Raw genomic sequence first — 27,953 nt, 5'->3', positions numbered from 1 at the left:
AATTAACATCAGTATTGATTGAAATTTTTTTATATGATTGAAATATATATATGAGTTAAATAGCACTGTGCAAGTATAGCTTCTTTTTTCTCATTGTAAAATGTTTGAATAGTTCACAGCATTTAAGCTCATTTTACACTTTTTATCTGATATTTTTTATCAGATTTTAAATTGTTTCATAAATGTATTTTAAAAGTTGAACTTTTATAGAATAATGCATGATTAATTAGTTAACCCACACATACAAATGCTGCCATGAAAACTGTAAAATAAAAACACAGGTGGTTATTAAAAACTGAAATAATCTTACTTCTTTGTCTTCTTGAAATGTTTTTCTCTGTGTTGAATTTACAGATACAATTTTTGGTGTATAAGTTCAGACAGTGTCTGCCATCACCATAAAGGGATACAAGTACAAAAATCTTTGGGAGTCCTAAAATAATTTTTAAAAATAAATATTAAAGGATTAAAAAACAAACAAATGTGATGAAAAATGCATTTATTTAATTTCACTTATATCATTTATTCTTATTTGTATTCTTTGCAATGTAGCGCAGGACATATAATTTTTGCAGTACTTGTTGTGTGAAGCCTCGCAGTTAGAAAAGTTAAAAAATTTATTTATTTTCAAACATAGACAACCAGAACATGTCTGGCCTTCAAACGTGCTCCCCCCCCCTTTTTTTTAAGATCATTAAGAATTTTTTTCACCCTAATAATAAGGTAATAATTCAGCATGATCATAACTAAGTATGTAAAGGAAGTTAGCCAGTGGTTATCACTTACTATTTAACCGAGTCAACAAAGTCATCAAGACTAGCCAAATATGAAGGACATCTGTGCTTTATAGCTATACATTTGTCATATACTTTCAATACTAACATTACCTTACATCCCTTTGTTATACTGGAATTTGTATTGCAGGCTCACCAGAATTGTGTTTTATAGCATTTAATTCTTGATAAACTTGAGGACTTTCTCATATAATAAGGTACAGATAATTGCATCCTCCTAATGGCCGGTTCAGAATAAAAGCATTGAAAATTGTTATTGCCGTTTTCTTTCTTTTTTTTAAAGAAAATTATTAAGTTTATTTATTTATTTTAAACAGATTTTCAATTGCTGTAATTGTAAAATTAATTATCTGATAAGTTTTAATATATGAACAATGGAAATCTTTTCATTGATAAAATTTAGCTCCTTTGCATATTGAATTTCATAGCATTTTAATTTGCATCTTCTATCAAAATTTGGCATATGAATATGATGCCGTATAATTACTGCTTAAGTCTATCTTTATTTTTATTATTATTTAACCTTTAAAAACATCACCTCTTAAATGTTGTGATAAAAATGAGGCAGAAAAAGCATTGAAAAATAATAGTTTAAATTTTGTTATACTCCATGAATAAATATTTAAATCAAATGTTTATTTCATTATTATAAGAAAGAAAAAAAGGAGTTTCTGCCAAATATTTTCCCCCCATCTATTCAGTATTTTCGTGTGAGACTGCTGCAAGTTGATGATACTCTTAAATCTCAAACAAGAAACACTCCAATCCTCATAAGATGTGTATTTATTTAAATATGTTGTTATTCCATTTCCAATCAACAAAGTTTATTTTGGGGCATACCTCATAATTTTGAACTAGTCAGATGATAGGACAATACATGAGTTATCTTCACATTAATAGGGGAGGGTGGACATTCGATTCCTGATGTCAGACTTAATGTGCACCAATCTTTCTTACATGTGTCTTTGATGGAATCAGGTTCAAACCAATAACCCTCTGATTATGAAGTCAAACCTTGTGATTGCAGTAGCACCGCCACCCCCCAGTATATGCATGAACCTTGGGGAAGGAATTACAATCTCATTCCATACCTCTGAAGTGGTATGGAAATTTAGAAATAAAGCTGGCTCAAATATTTTTTTTTTCCCCTTTTTGAATCAAATACGTTTATCATCTCATCAACCATTATGAGGTCCATCGCTACTAATAATAGAGGTGTAAGTGTGGTGGTGCTTTCCAGGATAAGACATTTGACCTAAGCATAAGGAATTGGCAGAAATGTTGTTTGAAAACTGGGAATGCACACTTGGAAACAATTTTTAAAAATTTTGATTAATTCACTGTTTGGGTGAAGTTCTGGCGTTTTACCACAATGACTTCAGAAAATATTATTGCAAAATAATAATAATAATTTTTGGATCATTTAAAAATATCTTCATAATATCGATTTAACTGTCACTGATTTTTTTTTCTTTTTCTGAAATGTCGTCCAAGTTTTATTATTATTTATTTATTTTGCATAATTTTAAATAATATATATCATTGCTGCATAGAAATTCAAACAGGTTTAATGTTTCATCAGATATTTAATCAGGATTTTATATCATTGTTGAAAGTTAGATTCTGTTTATTATCTGTGTAGTTTACATAAGGAATCAGAAAATAAAATTCCACTATCACAAAAGACAAAATAAAAAATAGATTAATCAGATATTTAGGTTTTTAACCTCCTAACTGATTATTTTCTTTGTCTGATTAGATGACTTCTATTGTGGGATTTTTTTTTATCGTTTTGATTCAAATAAAAATTTCGAATACTTGATTCATTCGTTATTGAGTAAATTCCAAATAGTTTTTGTGTTGAATCGAAAGTTTATGAATGGCTTGGCTGTTATTTAAAAATGTAAATCGATACAAATGATGCCAAACTGGTTAAGGGATTAAAGACACTGCTTCATGGGACTTAATTTTATTAAGAAGCCCCATGCATAATAAACAGAGCAACTGTAAAATTAAAATAAAATGATTTTAATGTAGTTGACGATTATAGTTTTAATATTTTCTATAATTTGTAGCTTAAAATAATTTTTGAAGGAATTGCGAATATCAAGTTATGCAATTAAATTGAAATTGGACCCACCTAATATTCCTGGCAGAACTACTTGGCCATGAAGATTTAGTTCCTAAATAAAACTGTAAAGCAAGATATTAATGTAACATAATTAAATTGGCCCTTCGTTTAACGTCAAATGTTAATTTCAAAGTAGATTTTTATGGGAAGCATTTAAAATACCTTCATATACATAAAAATAAAAGACAGCGGGGGAAAAAAAATCTTGATTTGTAAAATTTATGTAAAATATATAATATAGTAAAATTATAAGGTAGTAAATTAAACTTTAAAATTTTTTTGAATAAATATTAAACAAGCATCAATATTTTTCCTTACTTTTTGTGATAACATAAAAAGTCCAAAAATTGCTTTCCTCAATTTTATTCTAGTAATAATTATTAAGTAATATTGTGACATTTTAACATGAAAAAAACAATCTCACTATCTAGATTACATTCTGAATAAAGTTCTCGATTGAAATATAAAAAGTTTTCCGATAAATTTTTAATTAATTGTTTCCAGTTGCGCTTTTAACTATTTTTCACTGAATAAACAAACAGGCAATGACGCAACTAGGGTGGGGATAGGCAGAGCAAATGCCCTGAGCGTCATGGCCAGGATCACAAAATTGTGGTGCAATATAATTGAATTTAATACAAAGTACCTTTTTTTATTTATTTACTCTTATTTCCCAAAAGTAAAATAACGCCGAAAGGAAGAAAATTTCTCATTTTAATATATTTAATATTCTGTTATTTCCATTAATTCCCACACTTAAACCTCTAATTAAATTCTGCACACAAATATTTCTGACTTTGACAAGCGAGTCATGAAGGTTTCAAAACGCTTTTTGATCAATGGTAAATATATCTCAATAATATAAGTTAATCATGTGAGCAGGATTCGATAAGTTAAACTTTCGAACCAAATATAATGTATGGAAGATCATAAGGCCTATTACTGCTTTGAAATGCCTAGTATATTGTTTAAAATTGTTATAAACTGAATGAGAACTGGGAATAAATTTCATGAACAATAGAAATTATAAACAAGAAGGAATTTTAAGTGATGGATGGGGTAACCAGTTAATAATTGGATATTTTTCCTGCTAGGCAGGAATGGATTTATTTTGCTGTAAATTCGCATCAAAACAAACTTGAAAACGAATCTTTCAAAAGCGCCTTTGAGATGCATTAATTTTAAACAAAGCATATTTTAAATATTCCGGAACTTGTTTTCATCGAATTAAATTTAAGAAAACATTTCAGTAATTTGCCATAATCATTGAAAATATGTAAAAAAAAAAAAGAAAAAAAAGTATAGAATTTCAAGTTCAAATCTGTTTTTTTTTTTTTTTTTTAATTATTAATCTGACTCTTTTTTTTTATTATTCTGATTCAAATCTTTTCTTTTTAAAAATATTAACCGAACTTAAAAATATATATTTTAATTCAGGAATGTTATTTTAAAATTAAATGAAGAGAATAATGAACTAATATACTGCATTGAAAAATAAAATTACAAATTCAGCTTTAAGCTTTTATAAATGAAAATGTTTCGAATTTTTATGAAATTTATATTTTTTGGAGTTTAATTAGATGATCTAATTGTAGAGGAATGACATTAATTATTTAATGTCAAGTACTGTGGATGGTTGATTAAAAAGTACCCATAGTTTTAGAAATTATGAAAATCTTCTTAATAATTATGACATGACAAGAATAAAAGTCACTTTATACTTAACATCATACTGAGAGAAAGACTTTAAAATTCGTAAGATATAAAATCATGTAATACCTTTTAGTAAAGAGAAAGAATTGTAATCGTCAAAAAATATGAACTTGAAAATCTCCATATTTAAGACTTTCCCCAAGTATAAAAAATACATTTTTAGAAAATGTCTGTCTATCTCTGACAAATATAACTGAAAAATGCTTTCAGTTAAATGGATAAAATGTGGTATGCCATCGTTACATAAAATTAGTAGATTTCTATCAAATTTTGAGCAAAATGTGCTCAGAGGAAGTCTGTCTGTTCGAATATAAGCTAACACAATGAGAACTAGATGGATAAAATTCGGTTCACAAATTTAACATCTATAGAGTAGATACCTATTAAATTTTGAATTAAATCCTATTAGAGGTTGGTTGTCTGTCGGTCTGTACTTTCAAAAGCATGTGAACGCGATAATTAAAAAACATTGGGATTGAAATTACGTAACAGTTTTGTCTGCCATCACAGACAGAAAAGGGATGCATTTTTGACTTTAGAATTAACACATATAAGTGTGAACCAAAATTAAATAAAGATTTCTGTTTCATCTAAAAAGCTTCATAATGATATGTCAAAAAAAAAAAAATAATATTTGAAACGTTTTTGAAAATTTTTTTTAATGAAATTTTGCATCCCTTGCTTAGGAAAGGTTTGATATAGTAATAATTTAAACCAATAAAAAAAATAGACAAGACATTTAGGCAATTTTTTGTATGAAAATTTTCGTATATTAGAAAAATTTAAAAACAATATATAATCGAAACAAGTTTGCTAAGAGCCCCTGTCCCTGATATTCTTGAAGGCACCCTCTGAATAATCACATGTAATGTACATTTCGATTATTAGTTTGAATTTAAATATAATTTGAAATGTTTTTACGCATTTTGACAATATTTTCGTTTACAATTGTGTTTATTGATTAAGATAACTGAAATCACTTATTTTTTAATAAATAGTTTAATTCATCTGTTGGAATAATTAAAATGTATTGACCAACAGCTTGGCCAAATTAGTTCAAAAATATTTTGTATGTAATGATTTAGATTTACCTTCAATTTCCATCACTGTATTAAAAAAATGGGAGGGAAAGGAGAGAATATGAGAATTGTAGTTTAAAAAATTGTGAGGGGCGCTAATTTGATATTTGCTATAGGCGTCATTTTATGTAGGCATGCCTGTGCAAACAGGATTATAGTTAATCAGGTCTATGTAATTTCAACCCTTTCATTCCTAAGATCATTTATTTTCAGGTACCTCTAGAATACTGGAACATCCAAATTTTTCTTTCAAAAATGGGGGGGGGGAATCCCTACTCCTACAAAATCCGCAATGACTATCCATAGTTTTCAATCCTTTGTATAAACAAAACGAGTTATCACCAAGGATGTGCTTGCATTACATCTTGCATCCCCAGTTTGAAACAGAAATCGACAGGGTCAAATTTCCACGGCCAGTTGGACCGGGTCAGTAGCGAAAGGGTTAAAAGGTTGATATAAGAAAGATAATCCTGCTTAGCTGATGCTTTTTAAGCAAATGTATATTTTGAAAGTTCTCAGAAAACTTACTTCCCTGTCCTCCAAACTCATCCGTTATTGAACAAATCACATGCCACAATCAATCAGACTTGATGAAAGTGGAGAAAGGGAATGTATCAGTGATGTTCAGGCGCCTGTCGTTGTTTCGCTGAATGGCCGTTTAGGACCTTTCAGTACTGATAAAGTTAAAGACAAGACAGTTCTTATTTAATTGTAATTTCCAGTAAACTACTGTACTTCATTTTCATTATCCTGAATTGATCGCCAGATTCTTATGAACTTCTAGTCTTTTCAAAGTACTGAACCAGCTAACTATTTCTCTTCTGTTGCATTTCAAACTAAGAATGTTTTCTGTTCTGAAATCATAAAAAGTACCTTCACTAATTTAAGACTCTCATTTTACAATTTGGCATTTACAGCTGAGCTGGTAGTTTTAAGCCTAGTATGGATATTTGGTATAAATTTTCAACTTTTCACTATAAAATGAAACAAAAGATGTATTTGAAATATATTTCTAAAATTAATTTGTGATATATGCTGAAAGGAATAAACAAAATTATTTTTAACTCATTAAACGTTTTCATATCCCTTTTTTTTTTTCGCCCTTAGTAAGTGAACTTACGGGAGTAGATCAACTATATGGAGTTTTTTTAAAAATTATTTCTGAATTATTATTTAGGAAATGTTATTTTTCTATATTGGTGCGGATTTTCCTCACCGCCGGGTTCTTTTGATAGTGGGTGTATGGTGTGAGAACACAATCAGTAGGTGACAGTAGAAAACAACGACGATGCTTATATATAGGAAGACATGAGTGCACAAAGACGACGAATACACAGACGACAAATATTTACAGCCGAGACGAACACAAGACAGCACACAGCAGCAAACAGTAACCCACAAATAGTAATCGTCCACAGCACACGATGCGACCAGACAGAATCCAGCAGGAGAGGGAATCCTCGGAGCTTCGCTCTATGGTTTCTCCAACGGCTGAACTTCTCACTATCTCTTCTCGCTTTAGCTGCCGACTCACTACTTCTCGCAACTGGCTACTACACAAAAGATACGACGCTGCTTCCACAATAGAGAACAAAATTCGGCACACAGCAGTTCAGCACTCGCTCCACTCACCGTTGGCACTCCGCTGTTTCTTCGCTATCCTCCCGAAGACTCGTTACTTGTCGGCGACTCCGACTACAATTCCCGACGACGACTCATAGCTTGAGAGTGCCGGCCTTTTATAGTTTCCGGGAGGCTGGGCTAGAAGCTTCTGGACCAATCAGGCGTATCTCGGTTCCTAATGGGCGGATCGACAAAATTCTCGAAGTTTCGAGCATTATCCATTTTGTCACCAATCTCTGTCACTGATTCGGCATCCGACAGCATCCAATACAGATGACTGTAAAACGGTCTTATGATGACACTATTCATGATGGGAAGCAAAATTACAAGTTTTTAACAATATAGTCTCCTTTAACATCTAGATGGTTAGCTGAGTCTTCACTTAAAATAAATAATAAAATAAAACTACCTGTGTTTATTTTTTCACTATTTAAAGCTGCTTACTCAATGGCAGCTTGTTCATTAAGGGTTTCAATTCTCTCTAACTTCATTTTTCAATGTTGCTTTTTCTTTTTTTTTTCTATCGAATTTCCGCACCTTTCCAGTTTGATAGATACTCTTCGTTTACTTGTTCAGTCTGAGAGTTCGATGATGAACAAAAATTGAAAAAGAAAATAAAAACTTAAATAATCAGATAGAAAATGAATCAAACAAACAACAGAGACCAGAGGCGAGGCGATTCTCCTTACTTATACAATTGAGTGATTGATTTGAAGAAAAGGGCAACTCTTTTCTCCCTTTGAATTTACAGACGTTTGAGCTGCATCGTACAAAATCCAGCTCCCATCCTACATCTGTCTTGGCTCTATTTTTTCCATTTATCTTTCTTACTGGACTGATATTTATGAGTTTTGGTTTTGAATATTGTTGCTTCGATTGAAACAATCTATTTCATTGAATTTTCATTTGTCGTTATTAAAAATTAGGCTTAAAAAAAAGAAAAGAAAGAAAGATAAGTACGTAGATAATTTTCCGAAACGTTATTCACTTGAAAATTTTTTTGAGGACTCAATTATTAATTAATACTAGTAAAAAAGTATGAACATTGCAGAACATTTATTTCGCACCTTATTCAATATTCATATTTGAACGAGGATTATTGGGTTGATTGAAGGAACATGTGTGGCGGAGATACTCATATGTGGTAGAATTCTCACTTCAACCTTCATAAAAATGTCCTTTTGACAAAAAATTGATATATCATAAATTAGTTATTCATTATGCTCGAAATGCCACAAGCATATTGTTACAAAATTGTAATGTTGTTTGCTAGCGCAGCTAATTCCATCGCAATGAAGACAGATTTAGAGACAACACTGATGAATGCTGGATTAATGATCCCACCCCAGCCCTCTCAGATTTGGCGACAAAATGGAGGATTCTAGAATCAACAGAAATTTTGCAAGTAGAACCATTTGTACGCGAAATATTAAGATTCTTTTAGAAGTTTTACCCTGCTGCGGAAGCTATAAAAAGAAGGGAGACTGAACTGGAGTTGAGTTTAAGCGAATAGTGAGAATATTGGATTGTGAGCCAAGTCTTGTAGTCGAGTAATGAGGCAGCATTGATCGGTGTGCTGAATAGCCAGTCAATGTTAAATTGAGCATTGCTTAATATTGAGTCGGAGTCACGTTCAGCTAAAGTGATTAGATAGTGAAGTATAGCAGACGTTTGGAGGGACGTGAATAATTGTGTGAAATCTTTCTTCCTGCTGAATTCTATCTGAGCGTTTTGTGCCTCTACGGTTGTTTACAATCGATTTACTGTTTATTATTAAGTTCTCTTGCGTACACAAGAGTATGCTGCTCTTTTGCCCGCTCAGCTGTGTTTTTGCTTTTTGTATTTTCGTGTTGAATAAACATCTGTATTTGTTATGGAGTCTGTAAAATTGTTTCAATATATACATCCACTATGAAGAACTCATTTATTGTCATTGGTTTTCTGGATATTCGGAAATTTTTTCGCAACTATATATATTATATATATATAGACAAATTTGAATGGAATGAATCTTGGACTACTTATGGAAAAAGAAGCCTTTTGAAAAATGCAATACCTTGATAAATATTTTTTGCAGCAATGCTAATTTCTGTACTGATGAACCGCAACTATGCTCTCTATAAATATCTCACATCCGTCTTTTAAACCTTTCTTGGTAGGCAAATGCAGTATGCTCTCATCATAAGCGACGCACTTCATTGGAAGCGCAAGCTACATTCACACTAAATTCATAATTTTACACTTAAGAATTAGACAAAGATAGCAGCATAATCTACATACTTCAACACTTATTAGAAATGGGCATGCGTCAATAATATCTACACTTTTTCCAAAATATCATTTCCTTCTCCTTGCATATGATAAAAAAAAGCAGTCAAATATAAAATCATTGAGAAAACAAATTATTTGATGAAAACTTTTCTTCTTCTAATGGTTCTTATAGGAGCTTCCAACTATAGGTAGTCGGCAGGTGCTAAGTCTAGATGATAAGGAGAATGCCCCCAGTGTTGTCTAATGAAGTTTCCATCTTTTCTCGTGAGTGTGTGCAACGCCAACTTTGTAAGTCTTATATTATCCAGAGAAAGAGAGAATTTTGGGCCGGTATGTGCTGCTTTAGCTATCTCCAAAAGTTTACAGAAATATACTACATTAATTCTTCGGCTTCCACGAAGAAAATTGACCTACCTTATTCCGATAAATAGTAAATCGAGTGGAACCGAATTTTCAACTCTTCGCAATGATTTTTAAGCACTCAGTGCTACATTTTAAAAGATTAAACTTTTTCATTCGTCGAAAATGAAAATTTGATTATTATCCGTTATGTAATTGGCTGCTGTTAAAGCTGCCTAAGAAAAAACACCGTTTTCTTTCGCTTTTTATATTAAAATAGAAAAACGATATCCCACCGGTAAAAAATTCAAACTTTGTTTATTCCATCTTGGGATTGATCTACAAGTTGCCATCCACAAAATGAGACAGCAAAAAATATTTCTTAAATAACGTTGCCATTCTAAAATAAACAAATAAATAAAATAAAATATTAATACATTTTCAACATCCTCCCACCTTTTGATTATAAATAATAATCAAAATATAATACTATTAGTTAAACACAGTTAAGAGATTCAATAAATGGCAACGTTTTACAAATTTTCAATTAATATTTAAATATAAAAATGAAAATTAATGTGAAAATGTCCAATCAAAAACAAAATAAATCACAAGTTCAGTCTCTCTGGCAATTTAATTCTTCTTCCGGCTCTACTAAATTTCATCTCGTTGCCAGAAGTACTGTCAGAAGTTTTGGTGATGTCATTTGACTTATTCAAATCATCTGGTGTCATCGAAGTGGAGAAGTCATCAGAGGATGTTAACTCTAATGGATATATTCTTTGAATTGGTCGCAGGAAATTCTGCTGTGAAGTTTGCACTCGAACAAGTCGTACATGTCCATCTTTACCTGGTATGATTTCTGTGATACGACCTAAAGGCCAGACAAGTCTCTTTTTATTATCTGCTCCCACCATAACAATGTCACCAACAGTAACTGTACATTTTCTTGATTTTTTATTTCTCCGCTGTATGAGAGCACCCAAATACTCAGATCTGAAGCGATTTCTTAAGTCTTTAAGCACTGCTTGTCTGTATTTGAATCTATTGCTCACAGAATTTTGCTCTACAGCATCTATATCAGGAAGATTGCATTCATGCACATCTTGTATGAACATCGATGGAGAAATTGGTTTTATAGCTTCCTCTTCGCAAATGTAAGTTAGAGGTCTTGAGTTGATTACACGCTCGCAGTCTGCCAAAACCGTTATCATCTCCTCATAATTGAGACGTGCCTGTCCTAACACTTTCTTCAAAAGATCTTTTAAAATTCTAATTAATCTCTCCCACCATCCGCCCCACCAGGCAGCAGTTGGAGGATTAAACTTCCAGCCAATAGAGTTTATTGCTCCATATTTTTGGATGCGGTTCCAATCCAGTTGTTTTAAATAGTTGGCTGCTCCAACAAAATTGGAGCCATTATCGCAGTATATTGTTGTGCATCTTCCTCTGCGAGAAACAAATCTCCTAAAGGCCATTAAAAAAACATCAGTCGATGCAGCAGTAACAAGCTCGAAATGAACTGCTCTGTACACTGCACAAGTAAAAATCAGAACCCAGCTCTTCTTGTCTTTAAGGAATAAAGGTCCAGCCATATCAACGCCAGTTATCTGAAACACCGCAGCATCCTTTACTCTATTTTCTGGAAGGGGGGGACTTATAACTTCTATGTTCTTTGAGCTATATCTTTTACACGTAATGCAATTGGCCACCACATGTTTCACCGCTTTTCTTCCATTTAGGATCCAGTACTTTTCTCTAAGTGCATTCAATAGTATCTGGACTCCAGCATGACAGTTCTTAACGTGAGCATTATAGATTAACCGCTTTACCACTTCATGATTTGGAGGAAGAACAATAGGTTTAAGAAAATCTTCACTGTCCTTGCGATAAATAATTTTAGTTTTCAAACGGATGATGCCAAGATCGTCTTTAAATACTTGTAGGGTTTTTAATCTCTTTTCTTCTTCTGGGAGAAAAGACTCATTCTGTATCATAAATAAAACCTTCATTTCTGCTTCCTGAAATTCTGTAGCGGTTAATTCACCATGCTTCTTCTCAGTTATATTTTTGCAGTTGTTCATGAAGCGGAGGATCCATGCAACAAGACGAACTATTCTATCATAGTTCGAAAAATATCTGTAGTACCAGTTTGCAACACCACAGGCTTCATTATTTGATAATATAAAAGTCGTCTTAGACTTTTCCTTTCTAATCTCTTCTTCATTCCAATCATGGTTGGTGGAACCCATAATGTTTTGAAATTCAAAAGCATTTTTCATCCATTGTGGACCCTCCCACCACAAAAACCGAAGGAAGTCTCTATCCTCTTTACGAATACTAATTTGCAGAAAAGCTTTCCTGATGTCAGCTATAACGCCAAGCTGTCCCTCTCTGAATCGAAGAAGAATATTTGGAATAAGCTCAATGAGATTAGGACCACATTCCAAGCACTGATTCAAAGATGGATAATTTGCTAATCTCGCTGAAGCGTCAAACACCGGACGAATTGGAGTAGTGCTGCTGCTTAGTTTTATCACTGCACGGTGAGGTAAATAATTACCATAAGAGTTCATTTCGTTGGTAGGAACTTCCTCGATTATGTCTTCATCTAACCAATTTAGAAGAATATTTTCATATTTCTCATACATATTCATAGCTATAAGTTTTGAGGTAGTGTAGTCGAGCCTTTTCCTCGCCAAATCCAAGTTGTCGGGCAAAGGTGACTTATCATCAGACCATGGTAAACAAACCTCATATCGACCATCTTTATTAATTGTTACCGTTTCTAGAAAATGCTCCTTGGTCCGAAGATCAATCTCGTTCTTAGATTTTTTCTCAACAGGATCATTGATTCCGATTGAATCTAATTTCCATAAATTTGTGATTTCAGCTTCATTTACAAATAAGGACAGCACTGTTAAAGCCAGGTTTTCTTCCGAAGATTCTTCCTGTGGTACCTTACCCATTAAGGTCCATCCTAAGAAAGTTTCTACAGCGACAAGACCTGAAGATAAGACTTTTCTTTTGCCAGTTAACATTTTCCCCATAACGTCAGCTCCAATTAGAATATCAATGCCTTCACAAGTATCGCTAATATCAGTTAGATTAATCTGATTTTCCTCTAATTCTTTTATCCAGGGACCTTTAAAAACCGGTCTAATATTGTCACAAATGATAGATTGATCCAGAACTTCAAAATTACAGCCGAAATCTCCAATCAAATTTCTCAATTTTACTTTATAACAATTATGTTTAAATTCATTAGTGATAACGCCACCAAAAAGAGAATGTACCAATTTTTCACATCGAACGGGTGTATAATTCATTTCTTCAGCTACACTTTTCAAAATGTAAGATTTGTGTGATGCAGAATCAAAAAGTAACCTCACAATTTTCTGTTTATTATCCGATACCACTTTAGCTTTGAGAGTTTGAAGAAATATCTTAGGGCTGTGTTTATTAAAATTAGCCATATTAACATCTAGTGCGGGTTTATCTTCTTTTCCCTCTACAGACATCTTTTGCGAATCAAGCACATCACACATTATAGGAAAATGTTTTTTAGAACATATCAGGCATTTTAAAACTGCTCGGCATCTTTTAACTGCGTGAAATGGCGATAAACATGCAAAGCAGCATCGTTTTTCCTTGACTATTTTTTGTCTTTCCGATAGAGTCATTTTTTGAGCCGTAAAGCAATCTGAACTTGAATGTTTACCACCGCAAAAAACGCAAGATTTCTTTACATATTTATCTGCAGCAGTCGTTAACAAACCTATAGCTGTAGGTACTTTATTTCTCAAATTCTCCGAGCTATATTGTTTCTTTTTCAAAGGTCTGTATTCTTGGCCCTTTCCTAAACCGAAACCGGCTACAGCCAAACATATTCTTTCTTCTCCTTCAACTTCCGTTTTCAAAAATTGCATCAAATTATCCAATCTTCCTTTCGCGTCAGAGTTAATACTGGAAATATTACTACGATTCCAAGCCTTTAAAAATTCAGCTGGGAAACACGATTCAACCATAGGATACAAAATGGATGCACATTTATCTGTGGTTACACCTAATGTTTCTAATGCTCGTAAATATGATTCAAGCTTATCATACAAAGAAGTTAATGAAAATGTTTCTTTTGTTTGCACAGAAATAATTAATTTTAATAATTCTCTCACATATACTTCCACTAAAATATCTTCTCTACCAAAACGCGATTTTAAACCATCAATAGCCTTTTGATAGTTGGCGCCAGTTGGCGGAAAACTTTCAACAACCTCTCTAGCACGAGAACCAGAAATTGTTGCTTGAACTAGGTACTGAAATTTGTCTTCTGGTGCGATATCCTCATCTTTATGTATTTGCTCAAATTGACTCCAAAATGGGAGCCAATCTTTAATATCGTCGCCAAATTGTCTAAATTCTAATCTAGGCAGTGTAAACTTTCTCTTATAATTATTTAAATCAGCAGTAGAATTAGCAGAAAATGACTGACCTCTATTTTGAGATTGTATTCTTGCCAATTCTATTTCTTTTTCAATTTCAAGCTGCAATCTTCTATCTTCCTTTTCAGCTTCAAGCTGCAATCTTCTATCTTCCTTTTCAGCTTCAAGCTGCAATCTTCTATCTTCCTTTTCAGCTTCAAGCTGCAATCTTCTATCTTCCTTTTCAGCTTCAAGCTGCAATCTTTTATCTTCTTTTTCGGTTTCTTCTTTTAATTTCCTTTCCGAAATAACATTACTTAAAAGTTCTTGAACGAATTCTGGATCATTCTTATATTCACAACTTTTTAAAATAAGATCTTTTAATCCAACTATCGTAATATTTTCTGATACGTCTTCTCCAATTTCAGACGCAACGTATTTCAGATCTTCTTTTTTAAAACCTTTTATTGCTTGAAACATCTTGATTTATTTTGTTTCGAGAAAGTCCTGTCGCGGACGCCAAAAAATGTTAAAGCTGCCTAAGAAAAAACACCGTTTTCTTTCGCTTTTTATATTAAAATAGAAAAACGATAAAAATGTTAAAGCTGCCTAAGAAAAAACACCGTTTTCTTTCGCTTTTTATATTAAAATAGAAAAACGATATCCCACCGGTAAAAAATTCAAACTTTGTTTATTCCATCTTGGGATTGATCTACAAGTTGCCATCCACAAAATGAGACAGCAAAAAATATTTCTTAAATAACGTTGCCATTCTAAAATAAACAAATAAATAAAATAAAATATTAATACATTTTCAACATCTGCTATATCATCGATCAAGAGGATAAATAAATGAACGAGGAAAAATGAGGCCAGATAAATAATAAAAACGATGCCAAACGATTATTCAAGCAGCTTATTATTGTTGTTATGGCAACTAATATAAAAATCGTCTGCCAAATTTAAAAGAATTGTTTATAATTCACACTCTTATTTATTTATGTTACTAATATAAAAATCGTCTGCCAAATTTAAAAGAATTGTTTATAATTCACACTCTTATTCATTTATTTTGCCTGAATATATATAATTCAAGCACTCAGACAATGTTCGGCACTAATGATCATTATTATTGGTGGAGTTTTATTTTGAGAAAGAAAGTTCAAGCAAGTGTACTTTTTAAAAAGTTTTATTATTCAACCACATTGAAACTAACTGGACAATTTCTAGTTTCCATCACTAGAAAAGCTTATATTTACAAGGCTAATGGTAAATAGGACAGAAATGTGTGCGTATTCTCAGAATTCAGTACATTCGTTATACAAATAGCTAATCAAACTCAAGTTACATTTTCACACTCAAAAATACTAAGGATAATATACATTTCACGTATTAGTAGTGAATATATAACAAAGCAATGACGTAAGGAATAAAATATGATTGCATATCTTCATACAAAACGATCTCTAAAGCCGTTGCATGCATTCATCCGCCGACGGTTAAAAATTATCTTGACACATACACAAAACATACTTACAGAGCCAAAAATATAATACTTTGAATAAGTAAAAAAACTAGTTAATAGCGCGACACAGTTAGTACAGCTTACCTATGTACAATGACATCGCCTAGAGTATTGCCAGAGGAAAATATGCTAAGATGTTTAATCACAATTTTTTATGTGTTTATCAATAGAAGCATTTAATCTATATCAATAATAGTACAATAGTATAAAAGCTAATAATCAAGTTTTATTGCTCATACATATTTATATAATAAGTACTTTTCCATTAGCATAATAACAGTCAAGTATGAATGCTGTCTTGAAATATCAACTCTCTGCTACAGAGCCGTTTCATCCAACGGACTAAATATGCTGTAGCTCAAAAGCGTCTATAAAATATGGGGTGGCATCGGTTTTAAAACTTTACGAAGTTCATTATATTTTAAACAAAAAAAAAAAACTTATAATTTTAAATATATCAAAAATGTGATTAAGCTTCCAAGAAAGGGGGGGGGGATATAATAGCTATAGAAAAACATATCAGAAAATATGGAGTATGCCAAAATTATTATTATTTATTTAATGCCAAAAAATGTAAAGAAATGAAGATAAACATAATTATATCAATCAAGTAAATAGTTGTAAAATAATTTGCTGGGCTATATATACATATATAAGTATATGGCTGCTATATTAACTTATAATTTCAATAATCTAAATATATAAAATTTCAGTAAATACCTTTTTTTATACAATAAATCAAAATGCTTATTTTTTGTATCAATCAAATAATTTTTAAAATGTTAAGTGAAATAGTTTTTATTATATTAATTTAACTATTATAAGTATATAACTGTTTTGCATTAAATAAATATATAAAATAGAAAAATACTTTTTTTTTATAATGTAACAATTACAATTTATCATTATATGATGACAACTGACTTGTAAAATCCAATTTTAAAGGATAGAGATTTGAAAAATTATAAAGCATTTAATCTACAAAGAAGTTTTTTTTCCCCATAGCTCTATCTACATCTTATTTTGGCTGATGTCATATTAATGGAAAAGTACTTAACAATCAAATGACAAAAAGCATCAACATATCATTTAATAAACTGTATAAAATAAATGATAAAATATTTAACAAATATTTTATTGCATATAAATGGTAAATTAAATTTACTGTCAATTCATATCTGACTACTTTTACTTTAACTGTTTTTTAACTCATCAAGTAAAAAAAATAAAATCTTGGCTTTTGAATATTTAATTCATTTAACTTTCACAAAACATCACTGGAGGGTAATTTCAAACCACCCTATAACCTACAAAAATGAATAAACTGCGCTCAGAATATCAGCAATATAACACACTCAAAACTTTCTACATAACACGGTTGCTATACATTTAATAATTGCTTAATATTTGAATACATGGAAAGATTGACAAGACACCAGATGAAAAATTTAACATCGAGCTTGACTACAGCTATGAAATTCCCAATTCACTATCTACAAAAAGGTGTTATCACTTTCAGAAGAATTTATCAATGAAAAGAGAGTAAAATTATTTTACAACTATCCAATTTACAGATATTTTGGATAGCTACAAGCGCCATGAATTCACCGGAAACAATATATCAATCAGATAAATAATTAATTGTTATGATAAAAAGTTATGACATTTCACAAGTATACATAAAAAAAAAAAAAATCCAGTTTAATAAGTTGGTTCTTTAAGGACTGTTCAGTAAAGACTGGCACAATTTCCATAGAAAAAAAAATAATAATTTGTACTATATAATTAGAATTATTAGACTAAATCATTTTTATCAAATGTTTAAAGTCATTTTTATTCAAAATGCAATATTTTACTGAACATAATAAAAAGTTTCCTTTCCCCTCTCTCTCTCTATATATCTCAGTAGCTTTCAAGAATTCAAAATCATTCTCTTAATACATGGAGAATCAGAGTGATCTACTCACTTACAGAAAATTGAGTAGTAAATGTAGAACTTGCGCTATCTTTTGGAGAAACTGGAAAGTATTTCAACTATGTAAGACTGCATTCCAAACTTCACAGATGGAAGCTTCATTACATTATATGCAAAATTATTTAAATGCACAGATAATGAAGAATATTCACCTTCATAATATTTCAGACATTTTAATATAAATATAATGCTAATTGGAAAATAATGATTATAGAATGAAATTATTTCTATGAAGGCTATAACTCAAAATATGACCCAAATATGATTTTACTATACAATAGGATATTAAGATCTAATAATTTTACAATTCCCTATGCCTAAAACAGCAAAGGTACTTATTAAATGTATTAGATGAAAATAATTTTGATATTTTTAGCCAATGTTTAATGAACAGTCAAAAACCTTTGGTTACAGATAACTATCACAAAAGCCATTTAAATACATCTGAATAATAATAACTAAAATTTCCAAGAATGAGACTCATTAAACCCAAATCAGATTTCCTGTAGATAAAAAATAACTAAAACTTGAACGATTTTTTTCCATAGTTATGTGGTACCAAATTAGCAATTATAAGCAAATATGATGCACGAAAATATTTTTTGAAAAATGTAATCTAAGTTAATTTAGTAAAACTAGCTAAATTTTAACTAAAATTGATTTACAGCATAATTACTAAAATAAATATGACTAATAAGCTCACAATTAATTACAATGTAAATTTCTTAATAAATATCTACTCTACAAAATAATCATAGAACAGATATTGAAGAATTAATGCTATATGAGTTATAAGAAACTTTCTGGAATTAAGAACAAAAATTTACAAAATTTAATTATTGATTTTCCCCCTAAGAATAAGGAATTTTAAAAAAATATTCAGTTAGCTTAAAACACAAAAAAAAGGTATCAAAGCAATGCTAAAAGTATAAAATGTAATTTTATTTTTAAAAAATGCACATAATAAGAGAATTTTTTCACTCAGAGGAATAGTAATAAATGACAAAATATTAAAAGAAAAAAAAAGGGGGGGGGGAATCCAAGAAGAAGAAACATCTAAATCTAAATTTAAAATAAATCCAAAATATATTTTTTCCCTGAAATTTTTAATAAGCAAGTGTGAGAGAATTCAGGGAAAAAAATAATTTATTGTCTATAGTTTATTCTATTATTAAAATCACAATCTCTTTTTGTAAAATTTTAAATATGTAAATAAATCTATCATTTAATTATATTGAATTTTTATATAGAAAAGGTGACAGAGTATATTATAATAAATGACTAATGAGTTTTTTAATTAAGTGTTGAAATATGAATAAAATAATTTTTGTTTAGGGCATGAAGTATTTGGTGCATATAATCTCCAATTTAATGAAGCCTAAATATATTTATATATCTTATAATATACAAATTTGAGACTGAAACCGCACTATTGTAGAATGCTGTATTTCAGGGGTTCTCAACACATAGTACAAATTTTATACCAAAATTTTAAATGAATTTTCAAAATTAATAAAAAATAGCATTTTTCTTTTAAACATGTGTATCAGGTTGCAGTCACACTGGCCATTATATTATGATACTGTCCTAGATAATTAATTTTTAGATTTTTCATAAATAAATTCCAAAAAATAAGTCATGCAATTTTTAATTAAAAAAAAAAGGTATGGATATATATATTTATGATAAGATATGAAATTAGTAATGCCTTTCAACTCATCACATCTTTGCAAAATTGAATTCTCGCCCATGCAATAACTTTATGAGACATGACTGTAACTTGATTGATTTAATTGTGAAATCAACAAAAATAAAACCCAAGATTTGGAAGTTGTTAAGCTACATCACTCCTCATTGTTAATGCATCTTAATAACTGTATTATTATTCACTATATATTATAATATAAATACAATATTTATAATTCAAGGTGACGTAAAATTTTCATTTAAAAATATAGTTGAACAATGCAAGGATACTTGATTGGAAAATGCTTTATGTTGGCATTTATATGGCGAAAAATTTTGAGAACCCCTCACATTTTTTTGTTATCACAATTTAGAATATTACAAAATTATATTGACGGATAACTGATCAAAGATTTATGCTGATTCATTTTTTCAAAACTTTAATTATTGATTGTATTGATTTTACTGTTTAGGATGTAAAAATGTCACATGATCATATTTTAAAGTTATGAATCCTCACCCTGAAAAACTTTAAAATGAAACTCAAATTTGTATTTTAATTTAAACTCCAAAATGCATTAAGTAGTATATAATGCATATCTAAAAAAACGCCTTAATACAAATTGAAATTAATATTTCATCAACTTGATTGACATAATACAATGCAAGATTTTCGATATCAATCACATTTTACTTTATTCTTATTATCACTTGACAGGAAAAAGAATCAAAGAAAAAGCATAAGAAAGCTACACTGAAGTGCAACTAGCTTAACTAAATTTTGCCAGATAACTAAACATAAAAAAATTTTAAGTTGATAACATAAAAACTAACATTCATAACACAAATATATATATATATATATATCTAAAAGAATTTATGTACATAAGATTCGCCAAAACCAATCCTAAACATATAATTTGTATATTACATGAGATCATTATTTCATCCATTTTCCAGCAATTCTAGATTGCTGGAATATTAAAATTAAAAAAAATCCCCCAGATAAAAAAAATCAAGTAAATGAATATTATCTCTATTTTTGGTTTTATAAAATCAAACTGTACACAGGGAGGAAAATATTTATATACAGAAATGTATTTACGTATAAAGAATCAAAAAATTAACACACTGAAAAGCAATTTATCATGAACAGCAATGAAATAAATGCTAAAAATTTTTCTATATACTTTGCATTCTGCTGTAATACATTTATTGATATCTTATTAAAAATTTTAATAATTCTATAATTCATTAAAAAATGCTGATATAATTTAAAGCAGAAAAAAAGAATATGAATTTTTAATCAAAATTCTTTTCAAAATTTTATTCACAATTTATTCAGTTATGAACTAAGGGTTTTCACAAATATTCATTTGTGAATTCATAAAACTTATTTCTATTTATTAACCTTTTATTGAAAAGGGGGCGATAACCCTATTTTTATTTGAAATCTTATGCAGAAAAATAAAATGAAATAGCATGCACATCAATTTAAACATTATATATTCAATTTTTCTTTATAATTAAAAGTTTAAAAAAATAATATAGAAGATTCCAACCTATTATTTTAATCAACAATTTTTTTTATTAAATATTTAATTTTTTACTAACACTTGGTGACACAAATTAATGCTATTATTTCTTAATTTCAGAGGCATTTTCAATCAAGAGAAGTTTAAAAACAATTTTTGGGTATTGCTATTGAAGAATGTGGTATAAATACAAGATGTCAAGAATAAGTAGATTTAATAAAAAATTTGAGATCGCAAAATTATTCCTTATTTTCTCAATATCTACAATTAATAGAACATGAAACCATGTTTCTAAAAATTAAAATATTTCAAGAATTAAATTAATTAAAAGTTGACAGCTTTATATTCTTTCAAATATTTTAAGCATCATTACAAATTAAAATCTATGAATTGATAAAAATAAAAATTTAATCAATTTTTGAACAACAAAAAAATACCAAAATGTTGTATCACAATTCTCCTACATTCTACAAAGAAATGTTGCATTAAAATATACTTAGAGTAAGGTTTATTCTATACATTGGCACAAATACAGAAGATAGTACACAAAAACCTATCAAATGAAAACATTTGAACTTCTAAAGGGATTCCAAAGAACATTTAATATCATTACACTTGTGCGTTTATTTTTTTTTTACAGCTTTCAGCTTTAATACAGTTTTGCCAAATTTATACAAAGCACAGTTTCATCACATGTTGCAGGTGCAAAATTTGTACTTTTTTAATTCACTGTCTGGCAATTATAGAATGTTCCCCATTTTTACTTTTTACACCAGTGCAACAAATTAAATGCCACATATTTAAAACTTAAAGAAAATATCCATTTAATTAATAATTTTAAATTTAAAAAATATTTTAAATTAATGTTACATTCAGGAAAACATTCATATAATTTTAATAAGAAGTTGATGTTTGACTAGTAACAATCAAATCGTTTAAAAGCACCATATGCCACTTCATATAAATTTGAAAATAATAATTAAAATAACATTTTTAATATGAATTAACAATAATATTCATCTACCAAATTTTCAAATGTAAATTTATATTGGTCGAAACATAGCAAATATTTATAACAAAAGAACATATCATAGATCAATGCTATAATCCATTTCAAGTATTTAAAATAATGAAATTAAAAATAAGAAAAATGCAATATTCTACAGACAGCCTTTAACTTCATTTAATGTCACATGGAAACATTTGATTATATATATCATGTTTTTTTTCCAGTAACTATTTTTGATCAAGTAACAAAGAGCATGTTTAGAACAAAACAATGCAAGGTCTTGAGGAATTCAATTTAAGGAATCACACAATCAAGGGAGGGGAGGGGGAACTACAACAAAGAGAGGGGATAAAAATTTCCTGGGTACTTTAAAAAATGAGTTTAATTTTCACCTTCTTATATATATAAAAATTAATATTATATAATGAGTACTGAAATAAATTAATTAAATATAACTAATGATAAAAAAAAAATTATAATTCAGTTTGCCTTTTTTAGTGTTAAGAAAGTTTTATTTGAGAGGGAGAAGAAAATGAATGTTTACTTTTTTACTCAATTACCTGCCATATTTATGATCCTAAAAATCAATTTTTAAAGATTATATTAACATCATTGTATTATTGAAGATTATCAAATAGGAATAAACACTTTAAGCACAAAAGTTAATTTTTTCTATAAAGGTCAGGGATAATGTACAGTACTTGAGTATGCTAGTAATGCATTACACAGAAATAATTATGTCATACAGAAACTATTGAAAATTTCAGCAGATTGAATAAATCTATCAATGGATACTTTTAAATACAAGACTTATAAATGTATTAAAATAAATCTTTATAGCTACATGTAAAAACAAGACTGCAGTTTAAAAATATATATATGTATATGCATATATAAGTGTTATATGCTTGAGTGCAAAGTAAAATGCAAAGTGATTTTTAGTCACAAAAGACCCAAAAGTGAAAATTAAAGCATAACTATACAGAGAAAGAAGACCTAAAATAATAAAACAAATGGTAAAACTCTACAAAGGATCTAAAGAAATGGATAAACAATTGTTGAATTTTACATTCAACTGTTTTTACTTTACTTCGTACTGCAGGTCTCCATCTTCATTCTGGTTCAGCTCTAATTCCTGTGCAAATTTCGAAAAGTCTGTATCACAATCTCTCAGATCTTCCAGTGTTGTCTGCAAATCTGAATCTATTGTAAGTGGTGGATCTAAAAAGTTGGCCAAATTGCGCCTTGCAGAACTCATATCTACATCGCCAGCATTTTCCAGCCCTGCCCATTCCATCTGAATAGATGGGGCAAGGGCCTTCTCGCGATTCAGAAGGTCACTGCCGAGCACAGAACTATCCTGGCCAGAACTCAAAAGGGGGAATGAAAACATTTGATTTGTCACAGGTGTTGTGGGGTGTGATCTAGGCACTGGGTCCTCTACAGGTTGAGGCAGAAGACAATAATTATTATCTAAGGTCTGAATCATTTGATGCAAAGGAACGGATTGACTTCGATTAAACAAAGAATGGGGCAATCCATCACCGCTGTTCTCACTGTTCTTCAATAAATTCTGTATCTCTGGAGAATAAGTATCCTTCACAGCAAGATAAGGTTTAGTGTAGATGACAGAACTTGAAGCATGTCGTTGACGAACTTGTTTGAAGTTGGACTGGTTGCCATTGATGAGCAAGTCACCTGCACTATCATTTAGAAGAGAATGGGACAACAAGGATGCAGCCTCTGTGACACTGGAAAGATCTGGAAGATTGCTTGTGCAGCTACTCGAAGATGATGCTTGCTCAGAAACTGGAGACAGCGGTGTTGTGGCATTTGAACCAGAATTATGGCGAGATCTCACTTCACTGACCGATGGAAATACAAAATTGGATGGTGGACACTGCTCATTCACCAAAGGTGACAATGGAGCACTCCTAGATAGGCATAAATTTCCAGTCTGGTATGGTCCACCTGGACCAGAACTGTGTCTTGAACGCAACTGTCCCATATTATTCATTGACTGGCTATGCATAATTTGAGGATTATTAACAGAACAAAAAGTTACAGTTTTATTAGAGCTGTGACTTGAATTATGTCTTAATCTACTGACAGGTACTGGAGTAGGCTGGGGAGAAATAAATGGGGAGGAAGAGACAGAAGAAACACCAGAGTCAAAATTCTGAAATGGTGTGTGGCGGGACGTACTGTAAGTGCTCTGACCAGAGCTATGGCGAGAACGGCACATGGATACTGGAGTAGATCTTGGAGAAATAAATGGACTTCCTGCATTGCTGGGAGGCTGTGAAGGCCCCACAGCAATGGACATCATATTTCTTGGGTACTGATTTGGTACTGGCGACGATATATTTGGTGCATTATTGTTTAAAGTATCTGGAACAGGAGTATGTCTAGGAGATATTGGCATAAAATTGAAAGCACGCCTTCTGGTATTAGGACTTTGAGGAACAGATGGTACTTGAGTATAGGTATTGACTCTTCCAGAACTAGAGTTTAAGACTTGGTGACTCACATACTCAAAAGCACTAGACAAATTATTAGTATCTAAGCTTTGTTTTAGATCTGATAAGCCAGTGTTCAAATTAATTTCTCCCTTCTGTGATTCATGTTTTGTAGAATTTAAAAAGATTGTAGGATCAGCAAGTTCATTTGTATTATTTATATTAGCATTTGATTCAGGCGATAAATCAAAAGAAAATAATCTATCAATAGAATTGACTTGAGAATTATTGGAATTAAGCTTATCATTGATAACTGTAGAAACAAGATCAGAACTACACAAGTTATTTAAATCTAACTGATTATTTAGAACATGTATTTCATTAGATAAAAGGCCTTTCCCGGTGATTGCTGATGTACCAATTGTTTGTGACAAAGTATTATTTTGTATGATTGTAGATGGTGCTGATGATGCAGGAACATCCTTCAAACTTGCTGATGATACATTTGACCCTCGTTTAGGAAGATTTTGTTCCAGCAACATTCGAAGTTGTGACAACTGCTTCACTTTATTATTATTACAAGTTAGTTGCCTTTGCTCAGATTCATTTTTCTCTTTCAAGAGTGGTAAAGAATTTGTTGAAGAATTAGCTGTAACTCCACGGAAGTAATCAATAAGAGCATCACCTTCAATATCATGTACACTAACTTCTTCCTCACTCGCAACAGCTTTTGGTTGGATGGGTGTTTCTTGCACTGAAAGACAAGTCAAATTATTCGTCTGATAAGTATCATTTGAATTTGATAAAAATGTTTTAATTAAATCTACACTTTTGTTAATGTCTAAATGGGCTCGCTTGGCTGCCACAGATCCACTATTTTCACTTAAATGCCTTTTGAGAGAACGGTTATCTTCTGATGGAAGACTGGAGTCCAGACTATCGCCTGCAAGACCAGATTTTAATATAAGCTCAGATATGTTACTAGTAGACAAATTAACATGTGAAAGACTTGAAGCTATTTCAGCACCATTAAGATTAGTTTTAGGATCATTATTTTCTAAAATTAAACTCTGTTTCTCAGTTGCTATATCTTTTGGAACAACAAAGCTGTTTCTTCTTGAATTATTTTTCGAAGGGGGAGATTTTAGTGAAACAATTTTGATATTAGAGGTAACATTCTTAGATACATTATCTTCATTACTTTCTGGACTATTTGCAGACTGTAGCCAAGCATGAGAACTACGTCTTCCATCATTCAATTTTGATTTAGGCTTGTTCACTGAACAAGATCCTACAGATCCTGCTCGAGCTCTCATAACTGCAGAATAATTGTCGACTTTTACTGGCTTTGGTTGAATACGCTTGTACTTAGGAGGTGAGGCAGCTTGCTTACTTATATCTGTAAGCTGTGGTAAAATTATTATTCCAGGGAGACTTTGGGCTACACATACCGGAGTTTTCCGAGGTGAAATGAGAAATGTACTCTTCTTCTTAACATTGTCTTCAATGTCATTTGAGCTTCCTGGACTTGGATGTGAATTCTTATCAGCAGAAAGTTGGTCAGAGAAGGCATCCAACTTTGTCGGACTTTTATTATTGGGAATTAAAGATATTGATTCCATTTCAAATTCCTCTTCCTTTATTTCAAAGCTTGAATTATCCTGAAGCAAAATTTCCTCAGAACTGCCTTCACTGCTTTTTGTAGGCAAACTATTTGATTCTTTATCCTGGAAACAATCAGAACAACAATTCAACATTTTTTACTGAACTATTAATGATATTTTATAACAGAATTCACAAATACACAAAAGAGTAAAATTTCATCAAGATAAAATATATTAAACAAAGATAATTTTTAACTTTATGATGAAATAATGCTGCCCTTAAAAGAAGAGAAGCAGCAGAAGACAACAAAATAGATTTATTTTTCTGCTCAGAAGGCAGCCAAGTGATATTCAAAGCATCTCAAAATCCTGAACATGTTTAAAGCTTTTAGACATGTGCTAATGAAATTACAGTTTTTTTTCAATGAATTAAAACATTTCACTGCAATCCGACAAAAAAATGGCCAATAGGAGAAAAAAATTATATGCAATAGAATATCAAATAATTTGAAATAAGAAAACTAATAATAAGAAAATAAAGAACAATACTAAAAAGAAAACTAATATATGAAAATTTATAATAAGAAAACATGGTCAAATGAAATACAGTATTACTTTCCAAAAGAGAGATGATAAAAATCTAAATCTTTTTCATGAAATTACTACAAAAGAATTTCTCTTAATCTAGGAAAAAAATTTCAGATGCCTGCTTTAATTTGATTTAATATTGTTAAATGCTTGTAAAATATATATTAAATTAACACAGTTCCCCAGCATGCAATTTTAAAAATAAGGAAATGAATTCAGGATTCAAACTTTGCCTCTGCATGATTTCGTTTAGAAACTGACTAATTTGAAAACTAAAGAGTTATAAAAATTATTTAAGTACTGCACTCAATGAAAAGTACTTACCAAAGAGAAATCAGTTAAATCAATAGATGATGACAACTTGTTTTTCTTGGATTTTAAAATTTTCTTTTTTGATGAAGGAACCTTGGCTTTATTTGAAATGCTTAAATTAGAGCGCTGCTCTTGAAGTTTTTTCTTCTGCTCTTTGATTAATTCTTTTTCTTGTATTTTTCTTTGAAGATGCATTTGAGCATCACTTTTCTTCATGCCACCTTCACTGTTTGCAAACCCTGGAAGGAAAATAAATAAATAAAGCAGTAATCATAAATATATATGTAAACACATTATTTTGTTTGAAGCAGATGGCAGGTTTGAAGACATAGATGAGATATTTTACATTTTAAAATTCATTTTAATTCATTGGGAAAGCATAATTATTTACAAGCAGAGACGCAAACAAGGCACGCCCACCACAGTGCGTACAAAAGCAGAAGTGGGGAAGAAGCACAAAATAGATTATCCTTCGTCTTATATAACATGAGATATGGATAGGGAAAATATTTTTTTACAGTGCTAACATATTATTAAGATTCTGATAGGGATTTCCAATGCATGTGAATCACAAGTAAGGGAATCACAGGGATCTTTTAAAAAGAATGTGCTTAATGGACATTTTTTTACCCCTTCACGCGGAGTGTGGGAAAGTTAGACTTTTAGCCGATTCAGCAATTTTACAAAGCTCTCTTGAATTAATTAAGTAGAGAAAGTGGAATTGAATCACGAAATAAGAGAATATTTTAGAATGAAGTTACTAGGGGCTAAATTAAGATAAAAACTTGGAAATTAATTAAATTGATATTAGCATTTAAAATATCATTACATATATATGTAAACAATTTTTGAAGCAAAGTCGTGGTCGAAGACAGAAAAAACACTTTGA

The 27,953-nt window shown here is 30.4% G+C and overlaps 1 protein-coding gene across 1 annotated transcript in view; it reads right to left on the bottom strand.

The window, feature by feature from the left end:
• Window positions 1-285: 285 nt before the first annotated feature.
• LOC129962859 (DNA-binding protein RFX7-like) overlaps window positions 286-27,953 on the bottom strand; it is a 42,269-nt gene continuing 14,601 nt past the window's right edge. Inside the window, exons 8-10 of the mRNA XM_056076862.1 lie at window positions 27,077-27,303; window positions 23,192-26,287; window positions 286-433 (exon numbers count right to left, since the gene is read on the bottom strand). Coding sequence (XP_055932837.1) covers window positions 377-433; window positions 23,192-26,287; window positions 27,077-27,303 — 3,380 coding nt within the window. The 3' untranslated portion in view covers window positions 286-376. The remainder of the gene's footprint in view (window positions 434-23,191; window positions 26,288-27,076; window positions 27,304-27,953) is intronic.

This window comes from Argiope bruennichi, chromosome 1 (genome assembly GCF_947563725.1).
Source record: "Argiope bruennichi chromosome 1, qqArgBrue1.1, whole genome shotgun sequence".
Classification (NCBI taxonomy): Eukaryota; Metazoa; Arthropoda; class Arachnida; order Araneae; family Araneidae; genus Argiope; species Argiope bruennichi.
This window is presented reverse-complemented; position numbering and strand designations above follow the sequence as displayed.